Source organism: Hyperolius riggenbachi, chromosome 10 (genome assembly GCF_040937935.1).
Source record: "Hyperolius riggenbachi isolate aHypRig1 chromosome 10, aHypRig1.pri, whole genome shotgun sequence".
Lineage (NCBI taxonomy): Eukaryota > Metazoa > Chordata > Amphibia > Anura > Hyperoliidae > Hyperolius > Hyperolius riggenbachi.
In genome coordinates, this window is record NC_090655.1 from 226,340,612 (window position 1) to 226,359,918 (window position 19,307).

Here is a 19,307-nt window from a genome sequence, read left to right on the forward strand (position 1 = left end):
TAGCAGTAGAATATAAGTAAGTGTGATGATACAACTCAGAAGTAATGAGGTACAGAAGTGAGAGACCAGCAGCTTAGAACAACTTTATTAACAAACACAACAAAACAGGAAGTCTCTACAGCAGCAAAAACAACTGACAGAATGTGAAATATTGAGTAATGTTAGTCCATCAGTGCAATAAGGAAACAGCAGGGGGAGGTCTAGGGGTAGCATGACAGGGCCTCTTTCTCCAGCTCAACCAAACTACTGGTGTGAGGGGTCCCTTGGTGTCCAAACTTCCTGTCTGGTTACTGGGAAGTCACTTCTATGCTTTCACCACACCTGCTGACCCCCAGGGTGAAGGATGGGGTGGATAATGTGCCCAGGCTGGAGATAAAACAACCATCTATAGCCATCCAAGTTCCATCTATAGCAGAGAAATACTGAGCAAGCGGAAACACAGAAGCTCCAACGTCAACCATGAAAGAGCAGAGAACTGAGGCCCCATTCAAACTACAGGGTAAAGTGCTACATTTTATTTTTCTTCTTCTGTTTAAAATAACTTTTCAGCACTCTGGCACTGAAAAGTTCTTGCTTGCTGTTGGCCTAAAATGGACCTGAACTTGCACAGGACAGAAGGAAAACGGAGAGAAAAGCACCCTGTATGTATTTAGAGAGTTTAGCCTGTCTAATTCCCCCTCATCTGTGACTAATCACAATTGTAATTTGATCTCTCCATTGTGTCACCTGACTGCCACGGCAGATAAACTCGTTTGAAATCACAGGATGTTAACAATATGTCTGCTTCCATGAAAGCAGGAAGTGGATGCACTGCATATTTATTGCAGGATTTGTATCAGCTTCAACAAATGTTTAACTTTAAAGTGACACTGAAGGGCTCACTGCTGTGAATTAATAGTTACGAGCAGGAGAGGGGAATAGAGGAAGTGGCGCCGGCTAAGGTAATAGCAGCGCCAGTCGTGGGGGCACTACTTACCCATACTGGGGCGCTATACTAGGCACTACCTACCTATACTGGGCACTATACTAGCTATACTGGGGCACTATACTAGCTATACTGGGCACTTTACTAGCTATACTGAGCACTTTACTAGCTATACTCGGGCACTACCTACCCATACTGGGCACTATACTAGCTATACTAAGCACTATACTACCTATACTAGGCACTTTACTAGCTATACTGGGCACTATACTAGCTATACTGAGGCACTATACTAGCTATACTAAGGCACTATACTAGCTATACTGGGGCACTACCTTCCCATACTGGGCACTATACTAGCTATACTAAGCACTATACTACCTATACTAGGCACTTTACTAGCTATACTGGGCACTATACTAGCTATACTGAGGCGCTATACTAAGGCACTATACTAGCTATACTGGGCACTATACTAGCTATACTGGGGCACTACCTTCCCATACTGGGCACTATACTAGCTATACTGGGACACACTGGGGGGATCACGCAGCCAGCATTTCCTACCCTCGTCTTATATGAGGGTCAATAATTTTTTCCTGGATTTTCAGGTAAAAGTTGGGGGATCGGCTTATATGCGGGTCGGCTTGCTTGCGAGTATATACGGTAATTGCAGTTTCCACAATACACTACACAAAGGCTAGTGAGCCTTTGAACTTTTCTCTGCAGAAAAAAAACAAACAAAGAAGAAACAATGACAGAGACAATTGAGATTTTACTTTCAAAAGACAGTGCTGTCCACAACTTTATAAAGTCGTAGAGCTCAGAGAAGCTCCTTTGCATAGATAACAACTGAAGTTTCCTAACTCTTCCTGTACTGGAACAATATAAGACTCGTATATGTGCTGCTAATGTTCTATTTCTTAGCTGTACTACACAAACAATTCTTTATATCATAAGTTTATTTTCACTTCAGATTCCCTTTAAAGGTTATTATGCTGATGCTTTTCTTTTAGAGCAGAGAGTAAGTTCTGAGTTCAGGTATACTTTAAAGGTAATTTTATTGATAAGGTGTGAAAATATCATCTAGGAGAAAAAGTGAATTGAATGAGGGCCTAAGTTTCCAGTGCTGCAATCACCATCTGATTCCCCGCACATGAATGCGGATATGATTTGGCAGTCTATTGAAGTCAATAGGGAGCATGGGAATACGTGTGCAGGGAAAGAATCTGAGGGCATGCACCATAATCTCACATCACCCATCTGAATCCCATAGCGGGCATGGCGAGAGGGATTAGACTGCGAGATGCGTGAAAGTAATGAGACCAGTTTGACTTACCTGGAGCTTCTTCCAGTCCCCTCCTGTTGTTCTGTTCTGCTCTGTTCCATTCAGCAGTTGTGCCCTTCCGAAAGTTCCCCCGACTGAGCCATTCCGGGGCTATTTTTAGGAATGCTCCTGGCCATGGGAGCGCAATCGAGGAGGCGTGTGGCCCCAGGCCTGAGCATGTCGGATTAGAGCGCAGGAGATTTAGGCGCAGCCGGCGCCACCATAGACAGTGATAGGAACTGCGGCAACAGATGCACAGTGAGTAACTTCGGTGCCTTCAGAAGACGGAGCTTAAGTAACTGTTAAAACACTGTTAGCTGGAAGCCAAATTACAGCATTCCCCACCATCCACATAAACCTGGAGGGGGAATAGTAATTAACGCCACTGGGACTTGTGCAGGAGCAGGGTAAGCCATATAGCGGCTATATCCTGCACCCAAGTCTCCCGGCGGTGATTTCTCTCGTATTTTTTTTTTTTTTTTACTCAGGTTGTAAGTGCGCTCCTCGTATAGAAAATCCTATATATACAGGGTATAAAAATGCACACCCCACTCAGAGTGTACAATGACCTCACTACTGGATCGCTGTATGAAAGGTTGATGACCCAATAACATATACATTTTATGCACAAGCGATCAACAGTTATTGCACATATCATGAATTAATCTAAATCACAAGTCCACTAATGATCTTCCACTTCAAACACTGAAAACCTGACATAAAAGTGGAAGGAAATAGGGAAATAGCATGTAATACAGTCCTGCTGTGTGCTTTTTCAACAATATAAAGTTCTGTGCAGCTTCCTTGTAGACGTTATCAATGCACATCAAAGCATATCCTCCACCGTCTTAAAATAAACAATTGCGCTCACCAGAGTTATTTGCTGACCAACTACAGACAGCAATAAACGCTCACTTCCATCCACGATAATTTAGACGTCCTCTTCAACTGTCTCGTGCCTCCCTGCATCCCATGCCGGTATGTAGGAGGGTAAAAGATATAAAACAGCATATAGTGTGACACCTTCAGGATTCAACACACAGACCATCACTGTGAAACACACCGAAATACAAGCCACCACTGCTGTGCAGGTCCCCTCTAGTCTCAGCAAAAACACACAATTGCGCTCACCAGATAAAATTGCTGATTTCTCTCGTATGTCCGCAGGCTGCGCATACAGCTTTTGGTGGGGACAGCTGCTGAATTAAACAGAGCAGAATAATGGGCAGGGACCAGAAGGACTGCAGGAGGGGCTGAAAGAAGCCCCAGGTAACTTTAACTGGACACAATACTTTCACTTTAGGCTTCTTTCATAAACGTAAGAGGAAACATGAGGTATTTTCTGAATAAAACTTGGATAACTATTCTGGGCATTCTAGCTCTCGGAACTTTACAGGTACTAGATCAATTATATGGTTTTATTGTTTTGATGTAAATGTGTCTATGAAAGTTATTAAAGACTACTCTCATGCAGGATACTTGCTCAGGGTAGTGAAGAGGTGTAACAAGACCATATCAGAGCCTTACCTTAGGGTGCATACACACATCCAGTTTTGATTGGCCAATCACTGACCAATTTTTCTACCTCTATGTAGTATAAGTGTCAACAGACTGAATATTATGAACAGACTGTGTAGGTAAGCTCTCATACTACAAGGAAGTGATTGCCCAATCCAAATTGGATTTAGATACCAGGCTTTAGGGTGCTTACAAACATCCAATTTTGATTGGCCAATCCTTAGCTAATCTTACCCCCTACATGTAGTATCAGAGCTCTGCTCCACAATCTGTTCCTAGTATTCAAAATCTGTTGGTCCTAATACTACATTTAAGTGGTAAACTTGTCAAATTAAAATTGGATGTGAATATGCACCTTAAATATCATTAGTCATGTGACCTCTGCTCTCGCTTTCACTCACCCGACTATCACGCCATATCCAGCACTTGCTGAGACGCTGTATATTTGAGCCACGCCCACATACATTTCTGAAAGAAGACATTTCATATTAACAAATTCATTATACCTTGTCCTCTCTGTGCCTCATACTTCATTATGTGCCATTGTATTCTGTCCTTCATACCTCAGCCAACCATATACATACCCAATCGTATTATAAATATAGGAGTCAGGATACAGTATGGCTATCTGATAATGTGAAATCTATAGTACTCGCCTCTAGAAGCTGAAACATGTTACAGACTTCCTGTCTCCAATGAGTAAACAACGGTTGGGGCAGAGGCTGCTGAGATCAGCTGACTTTTTCCCACACAGTCCATATAAGCAGACCACAGCTGTTACAGTCACACTACATCACTTCCTCTAACCCTACTGCAACATATACCTAATAGTCATTCCCCAGAGCATCATACAGATTTCTAGCCCCCTTCTCCTGTGGTTTACCCATTGCCCAGTCTTTCTGTAACCTTTACCTTGGCCATCCCTACCAACATCCAGACAAAGACCAAAATCCAAAATCGCCTTCTGAAGACACCCATCTGGCAGCACTCTCCAACTGTGGCCTGCATGTCACTCCCAACCATGAAACGTAATGACATGCCTGGGGAGCGGTGGGTCTCCATCTTTCTAGGGGCATGTCACAAATATGTGTCCCAGTCTCTAGGGACAAGTCACAAAGAGGTGTAGCAGCAATGTCACAGCATCTGTCACAGAACTACAGCCTCCTGTGTGACATTGCTCTCAACATAATTTGAAAACCAGAAACATGGTGTCCTGATTTTTATAAGCCCCACATGACCTCTTCCTACTCCCTCCCCTACCTAGCCTTGTGCTTAACACAAACCTCAGCCTCTGCTCAAAACAAACACGGGCCTCTGCCCTGTGCCTAACACAAACCTCAGCCTCTGCCCTGTGCCTAACACAAACCTCAGCCTCTGCCCTGTGCCTAACACAAACCTCAGCCTCTGCCCTGTGCCTAACACAAACCTCAGCCTCTGCCCTGTGCCTAACACAAACCTCAGCCTCTGCCCTGTGCCTAACACAAACCTCAGCCTCTGCCTTGTGCCTAACACAAACCTCGGCCTCTACCCTGTGCCCAGCACAAACCTCAGCCTCGATCCTGTGCCTAACCCAAACCTCAGCCTCTACCCTGTGCCTAACCCAAACCTCAGCCTCTTCCCTGTGCCTAACACAAACCTCAGCCTCTGCCCTGTGCCTAACACAAACCCCAGCTTCTGCCCTGTGCCAAACACTTACCTCAGTCTCTGTCCTGTGTCTCAACCTCTGCCATGTGCCTAACACAAACCTCGCCCTCTGTCCTGTGCCTAACAAACCTCAGCTTGTTGATAGCTAACCCTAACCTATTCCTACATTCAAGGAGTCAACGTCACAAGTTCAAGTATATATGATGTATTAGAAAGTAATTTTAAATTATACCCATCTTCCCCCCCCCCTTCCCCCCCAAAAAAGTGTGTAAACATTCCAGTCTCTGAAACGCCTAACCTGAGAGACCTTCGCTATTTGCCATTGATCCAGGTAGTCACAAGCAATGACACAGTGCCTGTGTCCGTCTGAATGTAGCTGTAAGTAAACTAGTTAGCTAAGTCCTAGGCAGTAAGTGCACAGATTATAGACTAAACCTACACACAGAGGGGTATATTTCCAAGGACATCTAGGGGCTAAGATAGCTCTCAGAGAGCTAAAATATATTAATTATTGATATTTTTATCTATCTATCCTCTGCCCTCAGAAGCTGTTCTCTTCCAGGAAAGAGTTTTATGCCTGTAATTCCTTACCAGTGAGGATTACACTATAGTACAACTGAGTCTGACTGGAGAGGAGCTGTCACTTGCAAACCTGAATGGTTATAATTCGTAGAGGCAAAAAAAAAAAAGAAGAAGAAAGGAACACAGCCTAGTTATTTGTATTCTTGGCACTGTCCATACACATGTCTATCTCATCATGTCACCTTGGGTACCCTTTAAGTGCATCATGAACATTGGGCTTTAAAGTGACTGCATGAAATCCTCCAGGTGTGGCCAGCATTAGATTGCTGAGGGTCTCGTCTTCCCTGGGGGTCCTATCTGTGCGAGTGTACAATTGTGGCACTTTATAAATGGATAATATTAATGCTAACACACCCATTACTTCTGATGGACACATCACACTAGTGTATATTAAAGGGTTACTCCGCCTAATGGCTTCTTCACTCTCTCTTCCCCGAGGTCTCTGGTGGTCACATTTCTGGGATGGGCTCTCAAGTCTGCACAGCTACCACATCCATAGGATGTTCTACAAGGAGGCCATGAGGCGGGGGAAATGACTAAAGTCATCCCCTAAACAGGAAGGAAGCCACGAACAATGGTGGGAGTATCTGCACACCGGAGGCCTCAACAGATATAAAAAGTCATTAGGTGATTCTGCCCACCACACTCCGCCTACAGCTTATTTGTGGGTGGAGCAATCATAGACTCCTCCTCCCCACCACACAATATTTCTATTACGCAATTCCGTAATCTATGCAATACCGCCATCAGAGATTTGTGTATTCAGACACCGAATTCAGGTTACTCTCTGTGTAAAAGGCTGTTCCATAGTCAGGGCAGGGAAAAGGATAAACGCCTAAGTGAATTCTCTCGTGTGTGAGAAGATGGCCTTTCTCCGTGAAAGATTTCCCACACACTGAACATGAATACGGACGCTCGCCTGTGTGAATCCTCTGATGTTTGAGGAGGTTTCCTTTCTGAGTGAAACCTTTCCCACACTCTGGACATGAAAAGGGACGTTCGCCTGTGTGAGTTTTCTGGTGCCTCAGGAAGCCGCCTTTTTGTATAAAACTTTTCCCACACTCTGAACAAGTAAAAGGGCGCTCGCCTGTGTGAATGCTCTGATGCACGAGAAGGCTTTGTTTATGGAAGAAACCTTTCCCACACTCTGGACATGAGAAGGGGTGCTCACCTGTATGACTTATGTGGTGTGCAAGAAGGGTTTTCTTATAATTGAAACCTTTCCCACACTCTGAACAAATAAAAGGAAACTCATTTTTGTGGATTTTCTCGTGCGTAAGTAGGTGTCCTCTCTGAGTAAAAGATTTCCCACACTCTGAACATGCAAACGGACGCTCGTTTCTGTGAATTTTCTGGTGCTGAAGAAGGTGCCCTTTTTCGGTAAACCGCTTCCCACACTCATTGCATGGGAATGGCCGTTCCCCCTTGTGACGCCTCAGATGCTGAACAAGGTGCGCTTTCTCACCAAAACATTTACCACACTCCGGACAGGGAAATGGCAGCTCCCCGGTGTGACTCCGTTGGTGCACAATAAGGCCTCGTTTATGAAAGAAACCTTTCCCGCACTCTGAACACGTAAAAGGGCGTTCGTTTCTGTGGATCCTCTGGTGTGTAAGGAGGTTTCCTTTCTGGCTAAACCGTTTCCCGCACTCGGAACATGGAAACGGACGCTCGCCCGTGTGGCTCCTCTGGTGGTCCAGCAGATTTCGTTTGTGGAAGAAACCCTTTCCGCACTCAGAGCATGTGAATGGCCGCTCCCCGGTGTGACTTCTCTGGTGCGAGACAAGAAGAGACTTCTCCTTATAAGATTTGTCACATTCAGTACATCGGAAAAGCCTATCTCCTTCTTGCCCAACAGGACGAGGATTACCGAAAGAACATTCTGGATTCAATGGATCTATTGATCTATCGGTAGGGAGAGATCTGGGCTGGATATTTGAGTTAACAGGATGTGATGTATCAGTAGATTCCTCAGGATTAGAGGGATCCGGTGATCTCACCTCATGGTAAAGTCTGTGATGTGTATTTCCAGTAATGGGGCTTCCTCCTGGAGAATATGGTGTGCAACCATTATCTTCTGCAGTATAATCTGGAGGTGAGATAAGACGTCCCTCCGAGGTGTTCCCCATGTCCTGTCCATCTGTTGGGGAAAGAACAGTTACAGAACATTTAATCATCACTGCAATAAAACAATACGATTCATGTGAAGTCTATAATACAATGAACCCACCAAGGCACATTGGGTGATTATTATTATTAGGATTTATATAGCGCCAACATCTTCCACATTGCATGAGTATATTGTCTTGTCACTTAACTGTCCCTTAGAGGGGCTCACAATCTAATCCTACCATAGTCATATATCTAGGTATGTATTGTGTAGTAAATGTAACTTAGTCTAGGGCCAATTTATGGGAAGCCAATTAACTTATCTGTATGTTTTTTGAACGTGGGAGGAAACCGGAGTGCCTGAAGGAAACTCCTGTCTGCGTACACGGAAAACATACAAACTCCATGCTGATAGTGCCCTGTCCCGGGGACCTAACGCTGCAAGGCAAGAGTTCTAACCACTATGCTGCCCATGTGATGGAGTAGGGGTGATTGAGTAGGTACACTGATTACATTGTTACAGGACATCTTCTTGATCTTATTAGGCGAAAACATGAAGTGGAGGAGTACATCATATCTGACTACCTCATTATACCTCAAGTCCTTCCTGAGGCTGGCAGCACTCTATGCAGTGCAGAAAACCATGCGGGTTCTCTACTGTGCGTTTGTAATCTTTTGCTGCATTTTTGCTGCATGTTTGTATGCATTTGCGATTGCGTTTCACATTTGTGTTTTTCATCCATTTCGTGGTGTGTTTCACGGTTTTTATTATTTTCACAAATCAATGGAGAAAAATACAGTATCATATTAAAAAAAATGCATCAAAAACGCATTCTTCTTCATCTCCATGGAGATACATTATGTGCGTTTTACAAATTATGCAGCAAGTTGTGCGTTTTCAAAAATGCACTAGCAGCAGGGAGGGAAAGCCATATCGGTGGACGGAGGGTAATCTATAGAAAGACTGATAACATGAGAAGGGGAAGGTGAAAATCAGCACTGCTGGAAACTATATTTATTGTGCAAACATCACATATACAGTAAACTCTTGTAGCAAGTGTAGCAAAGAGCATTGCAGCCGAGAAAAAACAAGTGGTGGATGTCGGGGGCTATAAGCCTGATGGCCGTTTCTCACTATGCACTTCTACAGAGGCTCTGGCTTTTTTTCTTACAAGGGGGACGGTGGATGTAAGTGCATTGGTGAGGAACATTAGTGTGGTGTAAGATTTCACAGAGCTGTGTAAGGGGGAGGTGTGTGTAGCTTAGAATCCCCTTCCACAGGGTGGGAGCTTTGATATGTGGGAAACAACCACAGGGTGTGAACAGCCGAGGGAGGAGGATGTGACATCATAAGCCTCCATCATTATTACCTCCAGGTCCACACTTTTCAATACTTAGGCAATATAAACACAAAACAAGACAGTCGCTCTGCTATGTAGATGAGAAGGTGTGGGTGTCTTGAGATGTAATGTGGATCACTCACCTGGCAGTGTGGCTGGGTAACCTGCATATGCCTCACCACAGTGAGACAGCCTATCAGCATCAGGAAGGAAGGAAGATGTGACATGTGATGTCCGGTCTGCAGCAACTGAGGTAGCCAGAGGAATTCTCCCTGATGGGGAGAGCAGACAGAAAGGTGAGTATGCAAAATTTTGATTTATTAATAGCCAACAGCTTTGTGATAAAAACTGCAGTTTTTATCAGGAAGCAAATACCAACTACCATAAGGGCACATACACACATCCAATTTTGATTGGCCAATGACTGCCCAATTTCCCCACTTGCACGTAGTGCAAGGGCCAACAGATTTTGAATACTATGAACAGATTGTGCAGGTAAGCTCTCATACTATATAGAAGGGGTAAAATTGGCCAATCATTGGTCAATCAAAATTGGATGTGTGTATGCACCTTACCCTGGGCTTCCTCCAGCCCGTTGCGGGCTCTGCACCGGCAGCGACTGCGAGCGGAGTTGCGGCATGGGACATGGCGGCTGCAATGGGCTGGAGGAAGCCCCGGGTAAGTAGATGGGGGGAGGGTTTTTTAGTTGATAACTCAATTAAGAGTCAATTCGTCCAATGCAGAAAATACCTGAGGAGGGACAGAGCAGCTCCGTCCCTCCCTGTACTGCCCCGCCCCTCCCCGTACTACTCTGCCCTTCCCTGTACTGCCCCGCCCCTACTACTCCGCCCCTCCCTGTACTGCCTCTACCCTCCCAATGCTGGTTTACAGCTCATCCCTCTCTGAACCTCATTGTACCTTACTGGCTGATTATTCATCAGTTTTAGTTAATCTGTACAACTTGCACTCAAAGAATTGAAATGAATTGTGATCCATTTCCACTGTTAGCATTATTGCTTACCATTGTTCTTTCCTTGTGTAAATTCCTCCTCTTTAATAGACGTGTCGCCCTCCTCTGCAGACTGCAGATCATGCCACACATACATGTCTTCTTCCTCCTCTTTAACTGTCCCAATCATTTCATCTTCCATCATAAACTGATGATCCACCCATACATACACGTCATCTTCCTTTCTAGCTGTTCCCATCACGTCATCCTCCAATGGAGACGGCTGATCAGCCTTCACATGGGTCTCTTTTTCTTCTTCTTTAACAGCCCCCATCACATCACCCTCCTCCACAGACTGCGCATCACCCTTCTCATGTGCCTTTTCTTCTTCCTCTTTAACCTCCTCTGTCATATTGATCGTCTCTTCACACTAAAACAAGAAAAATTATGAAATTCTTAAACGTAAACAGACTACATAGCATCAGTGGCGGTGCTAAACTGGGGCACTGACCCCCTTGGAATCACTGAGTGCCCCCTCCCCCCGCTCTGTAACATACAGTTAACTGTTTCCAGGCTTCAGCAGCATGCACTGAACAGGATAGGGTCTGAGACAGAGGCGCTCACTTCTGCATCTAGACCCATCGAGTTATACTCCTGTTTGCCTGATGAAGCAGGACCACACCTGCGAAACGCGTTGCACTAAGTGGAGTTAAATAAAATGTTTTTTGTATTGATATATTGTGACTCAATTGAGTTCTATAATTTCGAGGGAGGTAAGTCCACCTGAACATCCCCCTCTTTTAGACGGTTTTTAAACATTTTTATTCTACTCTGGCGCCTCTGTACACCAAGCCTTGCTGAAATCTTGATTTTAAGATGTTTGCAAGCTGTGCGTTCTAACATTGTCAGTCAACAGCAATAGAGTCTGAAGAAGGATCATTAGCCGAAAGCTTATGCTAGGTACGCACAATGCAATAATAATATCCAACATGTCTTTGATAATGGGATCGATTTCCAGATTACTACTGCACAAAATCAATCCAGTTATCAATCTGGAGCAGATCAGACATGTTAGAAATTATCGTTTTGACCAGTCGATCTGACAGGAAAGTGCATCGTGTGTATCTAGTATTTCAGTGAATTACAGTTACAGCAGCATTGAGTCAGTAATGTGGACGCCATGAAAGGACAGAGCCCAAATTAGGATAATAACAGCATCATTTAGCTGCCAGCAATAGCTGGTAGCCAAATTGTGCCTTACTCCCAACTCAATGGCAGCTTGCAGTGGGATTAGTAATTTACGCCACTGCTTCTTGCGCCCAGATTTACTAGCGCCTTATTTGTATGTATACCTTAGCAATACTATTTTTATATAAAGTTAGCCAATAACTGGTATTATTCTAATTCAAAACGTCCTGTCTGCAAAAAACAAGCTCAGCTACAGAGATAAGGCGTTACACACACACACAGTTTCTCTCCCTCCTGCCTCTTCCCCCCCCCCCCCCCCCTAGCTTGTAGAGTCGTTAGACACAAGCTGGGGCTGGAATGATTTGTCTGTGATCTGTCCAAACAGGAGCTCCCCATCGAGTGTAAAATTGTACGAGGCCACTAGGTGTACAGCATGTAATATCTGTTGAACACACTTTACATACTATAATAGATTTTTGCTAAGCATATTTGTTTGCATATCATGTGCCTAAAAGAGACCCACCAGCCAGTCATTGTGCCCCCCAAAATTTTAAGCTGGAGCTGGCACTGCATAGCATTATGAAGTTTGCTAGGCAATGTAGGGAAATATAATGAAAAATATATTGCCCTATTGATTACCTACTTTGTCCCTTTGGACACGTAATTCAGGGTCTGGCTACTCCTGGCACCCAAATTACAGTGATTTAATCAGAAATCCCCTTTGTGCCACCACAGCAGTAATTAACCTTACGGTCTATGGCGGCACCAAAGACAGACGCTACGCAGTGCCGTGCAGGTGCCGAGATGACCTGACTCAAGCTTCACCTACCTGATAATGTTGGGGGATGGTGGGATCTTTATGTGGACAATCCCGGGAATAAAGAGGACCTGTACATCCCTCTGGTGGATTTCTGTAACTGGATCCATCTGCAGGAAACACACACTGACTGCATACGTTGTCTCTATGTGTTTATCAGATGATGGAAGACCATACGGCTCTCTCCTTTACAAGAAATTAAAGTCTCCTCTTACCTGGTGATGTGAGGGGCAGCTGGTTCTCCATCATGGTGTCCTTGTAGAAGTCCTTGTGTCCCTCTATATACTGCCACTCCTCCATGGAGAAATAGATAGTTATATCCTGATACCTTATAGGAACCTGACACAATGATACAGTCACCATGCAGACATCCTGTACAGATAATGCATAATGGGCTAGAATTATCAAGAGTTAACTACACTAGAGAGAGGCATATGGATGTTTCCTTTTAAACAATACCTGTTTCCTGGCAGTCTTGCTGATCTCTTTGGCTGTAGTAGTGTCTGAATCACACACCAGAAACAAGCATGCAACTAATCCAGTCTGACTTCAGTCAGGGCACCTGACCTGCATGCTTGTTGAGGGGCTGTGGCTAAAAGTATTAGAGACACAGGATCAGCAGGAGAGTCAGGCAACTGGTATTATTTTAAAGGGAAAAAAATCACTCTAATTTAGGTTATTCCCCCTTCAACCCCTACTAGATTACCTAAAAGCTCAGTGCCTCTGAGTATACATGTTGTATATTACCCCACTTCTTCTTACCCCAATTCCTTTAGATTGTAATCTTGCAAGGGCAGGGTTCTCTCACCCTTTTGTGTCCTGAAATTCATCATACATTTTATTCAGTAAATAAATAAATCATTAATCATGTTACAGTTGTTACTGTAATTACTGCGTCTATCTGCATTTTGTACCAGTGTCTATATTTGCTGTATACCATTGCCTATGCTGTATTATTATGTACCCCATATTTCTCTTTGTACAGCACCACGGAATATGTTAGCGCTCTATGGCCCATATGCAATTGACTTTTTCGCCTACGTTTTCTCCTAGGTGATATTTTTTATATTCTCTTTACAATAACTTTTAAGCATTTTACAATTTAAAAATTACCTAAAAGTTGGTGGAAAAGTACTATCAAAATTATTTTTAGTATTTTCTTGCTGGTTGTTTAAAAGGTGGTTTATTGACAGGTTTAAAAATATCTCCCAGGAGAAAACACGGGAGAAAATGTGAATTGCATATGAGCCTGTAGCTCAAAAATAGTAATAATAAACAATAAAATAAAAATAACACAAAAAGATAAACCAATGAAACATAAGCTTCAATCACTGAGATTGTTAAACACATAATTTGAAAGAGAAGTGCAAACAAGCCAGTGGAAATAGAATAACTGTGTAATATCATACAACAATCAATGGCATATGGTATAACAGGAACTTTCAACAGCCAAAGAAATATGAAAACAGATTTATTACAGCCTTATCCCCGCCGCGGAGAGCAACGGTCCGAGAGGAAGCTACTTCAGCTAAACAATTGTCGACCGTATGGGTCTCTGTGGGTGTTGACACCGGATCTGGTGATGTATTGCGAATGAATACACCATGCTGTACTAAACGCTTTCAATATGCAAGTCCAGCTATTAAAGTGGCAGTTTAAATAAGTTGGTGTCTATGTGTAAATGTTGTTTGTGGTTGAGATTTATTACAGCTTACTGTATTTAAAAGCCTCAAATAGAAGGCCCTCAACATACAAATACAACAAAGTCCTCTTTCTCTGGTGCTCAGGCATCCGGAAGTTTCAACAGTCCTGCCTGAGAGGGATAACGGGTACGGTACTTCTGTTATGTGCAGAGGTTCTGCGCAGCAGATGCGACTTGACCATCCTCTGGGTGCCGTCTTCTACAGCTTCCGGTTTCCCTGCGTCCATGTACTGGTCCCGGCATGTCATGTGACCTGCCATGCTGGGACCCGTACTCAGCCGCAGGGAGATGCAAGAAGTGTAGAAGACGACACCCAGAGGAGAGGCAAGTCACATTTGCTGCATGGGGGGCAGGTTAGTGCGGTTGCTCAAGCAACAGGCAAGCACACATATCCGGCATCAAGGCATTCCCTGCCTGTGCCGGATACTGGGGACTGTGCTGTACTGCTGCATAATATACATGGAAGAGAGGGGAGCAAGGACAGGATAGGAAGGGAGGGAATGAATGAGAGTTTTAAGGGAGGAAAGAGAAGGAAATGAGCGGAGGCAGGATGGAGAAGCGGGAGGAGAGGAGAGAGGTAAAGTAAAGCAAAGGAGACAGGAAAAAGAGGTGATGGAGAAGAAGAGAAGGAAAGGACAGGAAAAGTGAAAAGATGAGGCAGGAAGGGAATGGGGGAAGTATGTGTGATGGAGGAAGAAGGGGGGGGGGGGGGGGGAGGAGAAGGATCCAAAGTAGAAGGGGGGGGGGGAGGAGAAGGAGATAATAGGAAAGTGGAAGTAGGGGGAGAAAACGTCAAAAGAAGGGAAAATGGGGAACGTTAAAAAGGGATATTGCTGGGGAAGATACAGAGTTGTGGAGGAGGCAGGGCAGAAAGTGAAGGGAGAAGCAGTAAGAGCATAAGGACACAGAAGGAGAACGGAATTGTAAAAAAGGAATAGAGCAGAGAATGTGAGGAGTGAATAGAGGAGACAGAAGGTAAGCAAACTCTTCCCCACACTGCCCTTCTCTTCTGCATTACTCTGCCCTAAACCTTCCTGTCACTGCTCTCTCTATTAATTTTCCTGTTCAGCATACTGCGCACCACTGCTTGTTTTGTAAGGTTGTAATGAACCTACTTTTTCATATTTCCTTGGCTGTCTAATATAATCAAGTCTACTTCAGTGAAAATCCCTGTAAAGGTGAAGCAGCTGCTCAGAGATACAAGTCAGAATCCTTGTTTCAGCAGCTTCAACCTGGTGACTATCAACAACTGCCCATTTATGCCAGACATCGCAATATTACACGCACTGTGTACTGCGAGTTGCGCTAGTAGCACGTAACTAGTGTGACCTTTGCTATGGTAATACGCGTTACTAACTACCATAAGGGCCCGGTTCCACTATATACAGATTCATAGCGTTCGCCCCCATGCGAGCTGCACGGGGAAACTCTGTAACATGGCTTGCTGTCCAGATCACACTTAATCATGAATCTGGACTGCATGCTGCAGATTTATGCAGCTGAATCCCTAAGCTGTGTATGGCATGGCTAGTAGCAAATGTTAGTAGCAAATGTTAACTTAGCAACAGTCACACTTGTCAGGTCACGCTAATAGTATAACTCGCGGTACACAGTGTTGGGAGTGTCTATGCACAGCAATATTACTATGCTTTTGTGCAACAGGCTCGATATCCCAGAAGTTCAAGCACTGCTCACCTCTCCTGTCAGCAGCTCAATCATCTTGTGGATGACTTCTAGAATCTTCTTCTCACTTTTTCTCTCGGGAGTCAGGGAGTGAGGCAGAGGCCCTGTGATGGGGGATGGGTCATGGAGATGGATGCTGGGGATTAATAGCTCACCCGATGTCTTCTTCACCAATTTATAGTCCTGCGTAACAATAGCCAGTAACAATTACAATGTGCATTTCCAGAACCCTACTAATCTCTCCAGTCAGGTCTGTGTTTTTTAAATATAGATAAGAGTGATGTCATGTGACCCTCCCAGAATCCTCCTCACCTCTCCAGTCAGCAAGTAGATGATCTCCAGGGTGAGGTTTAGTATCCTCTCAGTCATGTGACTTGGCTCCTCCTCCATCCTCACTGATGTGGTCATGAGACCTGTCTAGGAAGCTCCTCCTGTAATAGGGATAATACATTTAGAATTACCAACGCTGTAGAACTCTTGCCTGTATTACAACAAGAATATACCGGTAATCTGTGTTACCAGAAACCAGTGATTGGCTTTTTAACACATTGCCTGACCTCTCATATGTACATTCCCTTGCTCGATACTGCTCTTTCCGTGTGCATCCTCCTTCATGCTCCATGCCTCATATACGCACAGTAAATGGCCTCATTAAACCAAGCAGAACATTATAGATGCCTTATTAAATTTGTTGCATTTTACATGTGTCCCATACCAAATTCCAATTACTTCCCCGATACAAGGGTCATCCTCATGTCTCCCATATAGCAGGTGCCACCACCATGCCCCTATATAACAAGTACAGGCATCACTCCCCCCCTCCTATATAACAAGTGCAGGTGTCAGGCTCCCTCCTTTACTAATGCCACCCTGCAACCAGAGCAGGAATCCTGCCCTGCTCCCTTCTTCCAGTATAACACATGCAGATAAACAGGGGGCACAAGGTGCCCAGATGATGATAAAACTGCATTAAAATAGATAGGGTGAGGTGGCTTACCTCAATGATGACGAAGTCAGATAATGATAGAGAACTTTAATCAGCACATGTAACACGTTTCATGGGTCTCAGCCCACTTCCTCAGGTCAAATACACTGCCAGAGTCCTCTATAACTGAGCTGTAGGCGCTTGGCTTTAATATCTGACTTTGTCATCATTGAGGTAAGCCACCTCACCCTCACTATTTTAGCTGTTTTTAACACAGTTTTATCATCATCTGAGCACCTCTTATCCCTTCTTTGTGTCACACACCCTCCATCGGGAGGGGTAGTCTTTTTGGTTAGGGCTTTCTATCCGTACAACCATCTAAAGCTAGTTTGCAACAAGAGAGCGACTATGTCCAATCCTACAGTGGTTGGTTGCCCGCCTGCAACCTCCCTTTGTGAGTACCCATTCTTCTCAACAATTTGCTCCACTTGTTTGACATACTACACTATTGGGGCTCCAGATGTCTCTATGTTTTTTGTTTTCACTCCAGGGTGCTCTCAGATCCGCCTACCTACCCGTAACACATGCAGATGTCATGCTGCTTCATCTCCTCTCTGGATTCAGCTTGTGGGCGAGTCAGTCAGGTGGGGCCATGTGACACTTAAAAGGGCAACCAAACTGAGAGGTGCATGGAGGCTGCCATATTTGTTTTCTTTTAAACAATACAAGTTGCCTGGCAGTCCTGCACCAGAAACAAGCATGCAGTTCATCTTGTCAGCTATGACAAAATGTCAGAAATACCTGATCTGCTGCATGCTTGTTCAGGGTCTATGCCTAAAAGTATTAGAGGCAGAGGATCAGCAGGATAGCCAGGCAACTGGTATTGCTTAACCTCCCTGGCGTTCTATTAAGATCGCCAGGGCGGCTGCAGGAGGGTTTTTTTAAATAAAAAAAAAAACTGTTTCATGCAGCCAACTGAAAGTTGGCTGCATGAAAGCCCACTAGAGGGCGCTCCGGAAGCGTCATTCTGATCGCCTCCGGCGACCAGAATAAACAAGGAAGGCCGCAATGAGCAGCCTTCCTTGTTTTGCTTACATCGTCGCCATAGCGACGAGCGGAGTGACGTCCTGACGTCAGCCGCCTCCGATCCAGCCCTTAGCGCTGGCCGGAACTTTTGTTCCGGCTGCGCAGGGCTCGGGCGGCTGGGGGGACCCTCTTTCGCCGCTGCTCGCGGCGGATCGCCGCAGAGCGGCGGCGATCAGGCAGCACAAGCGGCTGGCAAAGTGCCGGCTGCGTGTGCTGCTTTTTATTTTGCAAAAATCGGCCCAGCAGGGCCTGAGCGGCGACCTCCGGCGGTGATGGACGGATATATTCGTCCATACCGCTGAGGAGGTTAAAGTGGACCTGAACAAATAAGGGGAATTTAAACAGGCTAAACTCTCTAAATACATACAGGGTGCATTTCTCTATGTATTTCTTCAGTCCTGTGCAAGAGTTCAGGTCCACTTTAAAAGGAAATAAATATGGCAGCCTCCATATACCTTTCACTGAGAGCAACTGACAGTCAGCAATAGGGAATCCCACATGATGTGTGAAAAAAGCAGCAGTGCCAGATTTTTTTATTTTGCCGCTGTGGAAAACCACACACTGCTCCCACAGTACTGTGATTGTGCATCGGGAAGCATGTCGTCCATTTTCCCATTTGCGGAAAATGCACACAATTATAAGCAAATGTGATCCCTGCCTCAGCCATAGACCCTAAACTAGCATGCAGATCAGATGTCTGACTGCATTAGCCACATGCTTGTTTCAGGTGTGTGATTCAGACACTACTGATGCCTGAAAGATCACCAGGATGTCAGGTAGCCTCCGTATCCCTCTCACTTCAGGTGTTTAATGAAGTAAACAAAAACAAAATAAGATTTTCCCACATGCTGAGCTGCTTCCTTTAACTGAAGAGTGACCTACAACACTGGGCTTAGAGCAAAATGCAGAGCCCCTAGAGAAGTCCTGCAGCTGGATAATGTGTGATCTGCTTTTTATGCAGAGATCCCCTCAGCCCCCTCTGCTAGTACAGGTAGTGCTTGCTATGTTAGAAGCCCCATATTCCTAGATGGGAAATATATACAGATGCAGCTGCTAGAGATGGGGGAGGGGCACAGGGGGGGGGGATGCTGGACGTAAATATAAGATAGCATCTCTTACCTCCTCTGCTGCCAGTCCCTGCAATGTCTCCTTTCTACTTCCTCCAACTTCACCTCTAACTTCCTGTTTGTCTATCCCACCCCTTCACCTATCTGTGCGTTTCACCCTTTCTTTTCTTGCGTTCCAAGTGGTATAAGTGGGATCTCCATCTTGTGGAAGTTTGAGGAACTGCAGTATGTTTCACAGACGAGCTACTAGAGATGATGTAGGACAGTGTTTCTCAACATTTTATTGGTATGTATGTACCCCTTTTAAAACCCTGAACTCATAAAGTACCCCCTAGCATAGTAAACATTATCACAAGTACCCCTTGACTAATATATATTTAATCGTAGTACATGATAATTAGTTAAAAACTATTTCCAAGCATTTACTACTGCATTTAATTAACTA

The 19,307-nt window shown here is 44.7% G+C and overlaps 1 protein-coding gene across 3 annotated transcripts; it reads right to left on the reverse strand.

The window, feature by feature from the left end:
* Nucleotides 1-5,637: 5,637 nt before the first annotated feature.
* LOC137534646 (zinc finger protein 567-like) lies at nucleotides 5,638-18,979 on the reverse strand. Of its 3 annotated transcripts, none has more exons than XM_068256252.1 (8): nucleotides 18,915-18,979; nucleotides 16,097-16,215; nucleotides 15,797-15,967; nucleotides 12,615-12,771; nucleotides 12,412-12,509; nucleotides 10,467-10,824; nucleotides 9,589-9,717; nucleotides 5,638-8,136 (listed from the first exon to the last, which is right to left on the reverse strand). In XM_068256252.1, the coding sequence occupies exons 2-8, from the start codon at nucleotides 16,190-16,192 to the stop codon at nucleotides 6,743-6,745; spliced, it is 2,403 nt and encodes an 800-aa protein (XP_068112353.1). In that variant the 5' UTR covers nucleotides 16,193-16,215; nucleotides 18,915-18,979; the 3' UTR covers nucleotides 5,638-6,742. The 3 variants fall into 3 exon arrangements, with proteins under 3 accessions (XP_068112353.1, XP_068112354.1, XP_068112355.1); XM_068256253.1 differs by having other exon boundaries at nucleotides 5,639-8,136; nucleotides 12,615-12,738; XM_068256254.1 differs by having other exon boundaries at nucleotides 5,640-8,136; nucleotides 12,615-12,693.
* Nucleotides 18,980-19,307: the final 328 nt, after the last annotated feature.

Coding starts and splice junctions, on each gene's coding strand:
- LOC137534646 (XM_068256252.1), bottom strand. CDS start 16,192: ATGACCACATCAGTGAGGATGGAGGAGGAGCCAAGTCACATGACTGAG. Junction 15,968..16,096: donor TCTACTTGCTGACTGGAGAG/GTGAGGAGGATT, acceptor ATTGTTACGCAG/GACTATAAATTGGTGAAGAA. Junction 10,825..12,411: donor CCATCCCCCAACATTATCAG/GTAGGTGAAGCT, acceptor TTCTTGTTTTAG/TGTGAAGAGACGATCAATAT.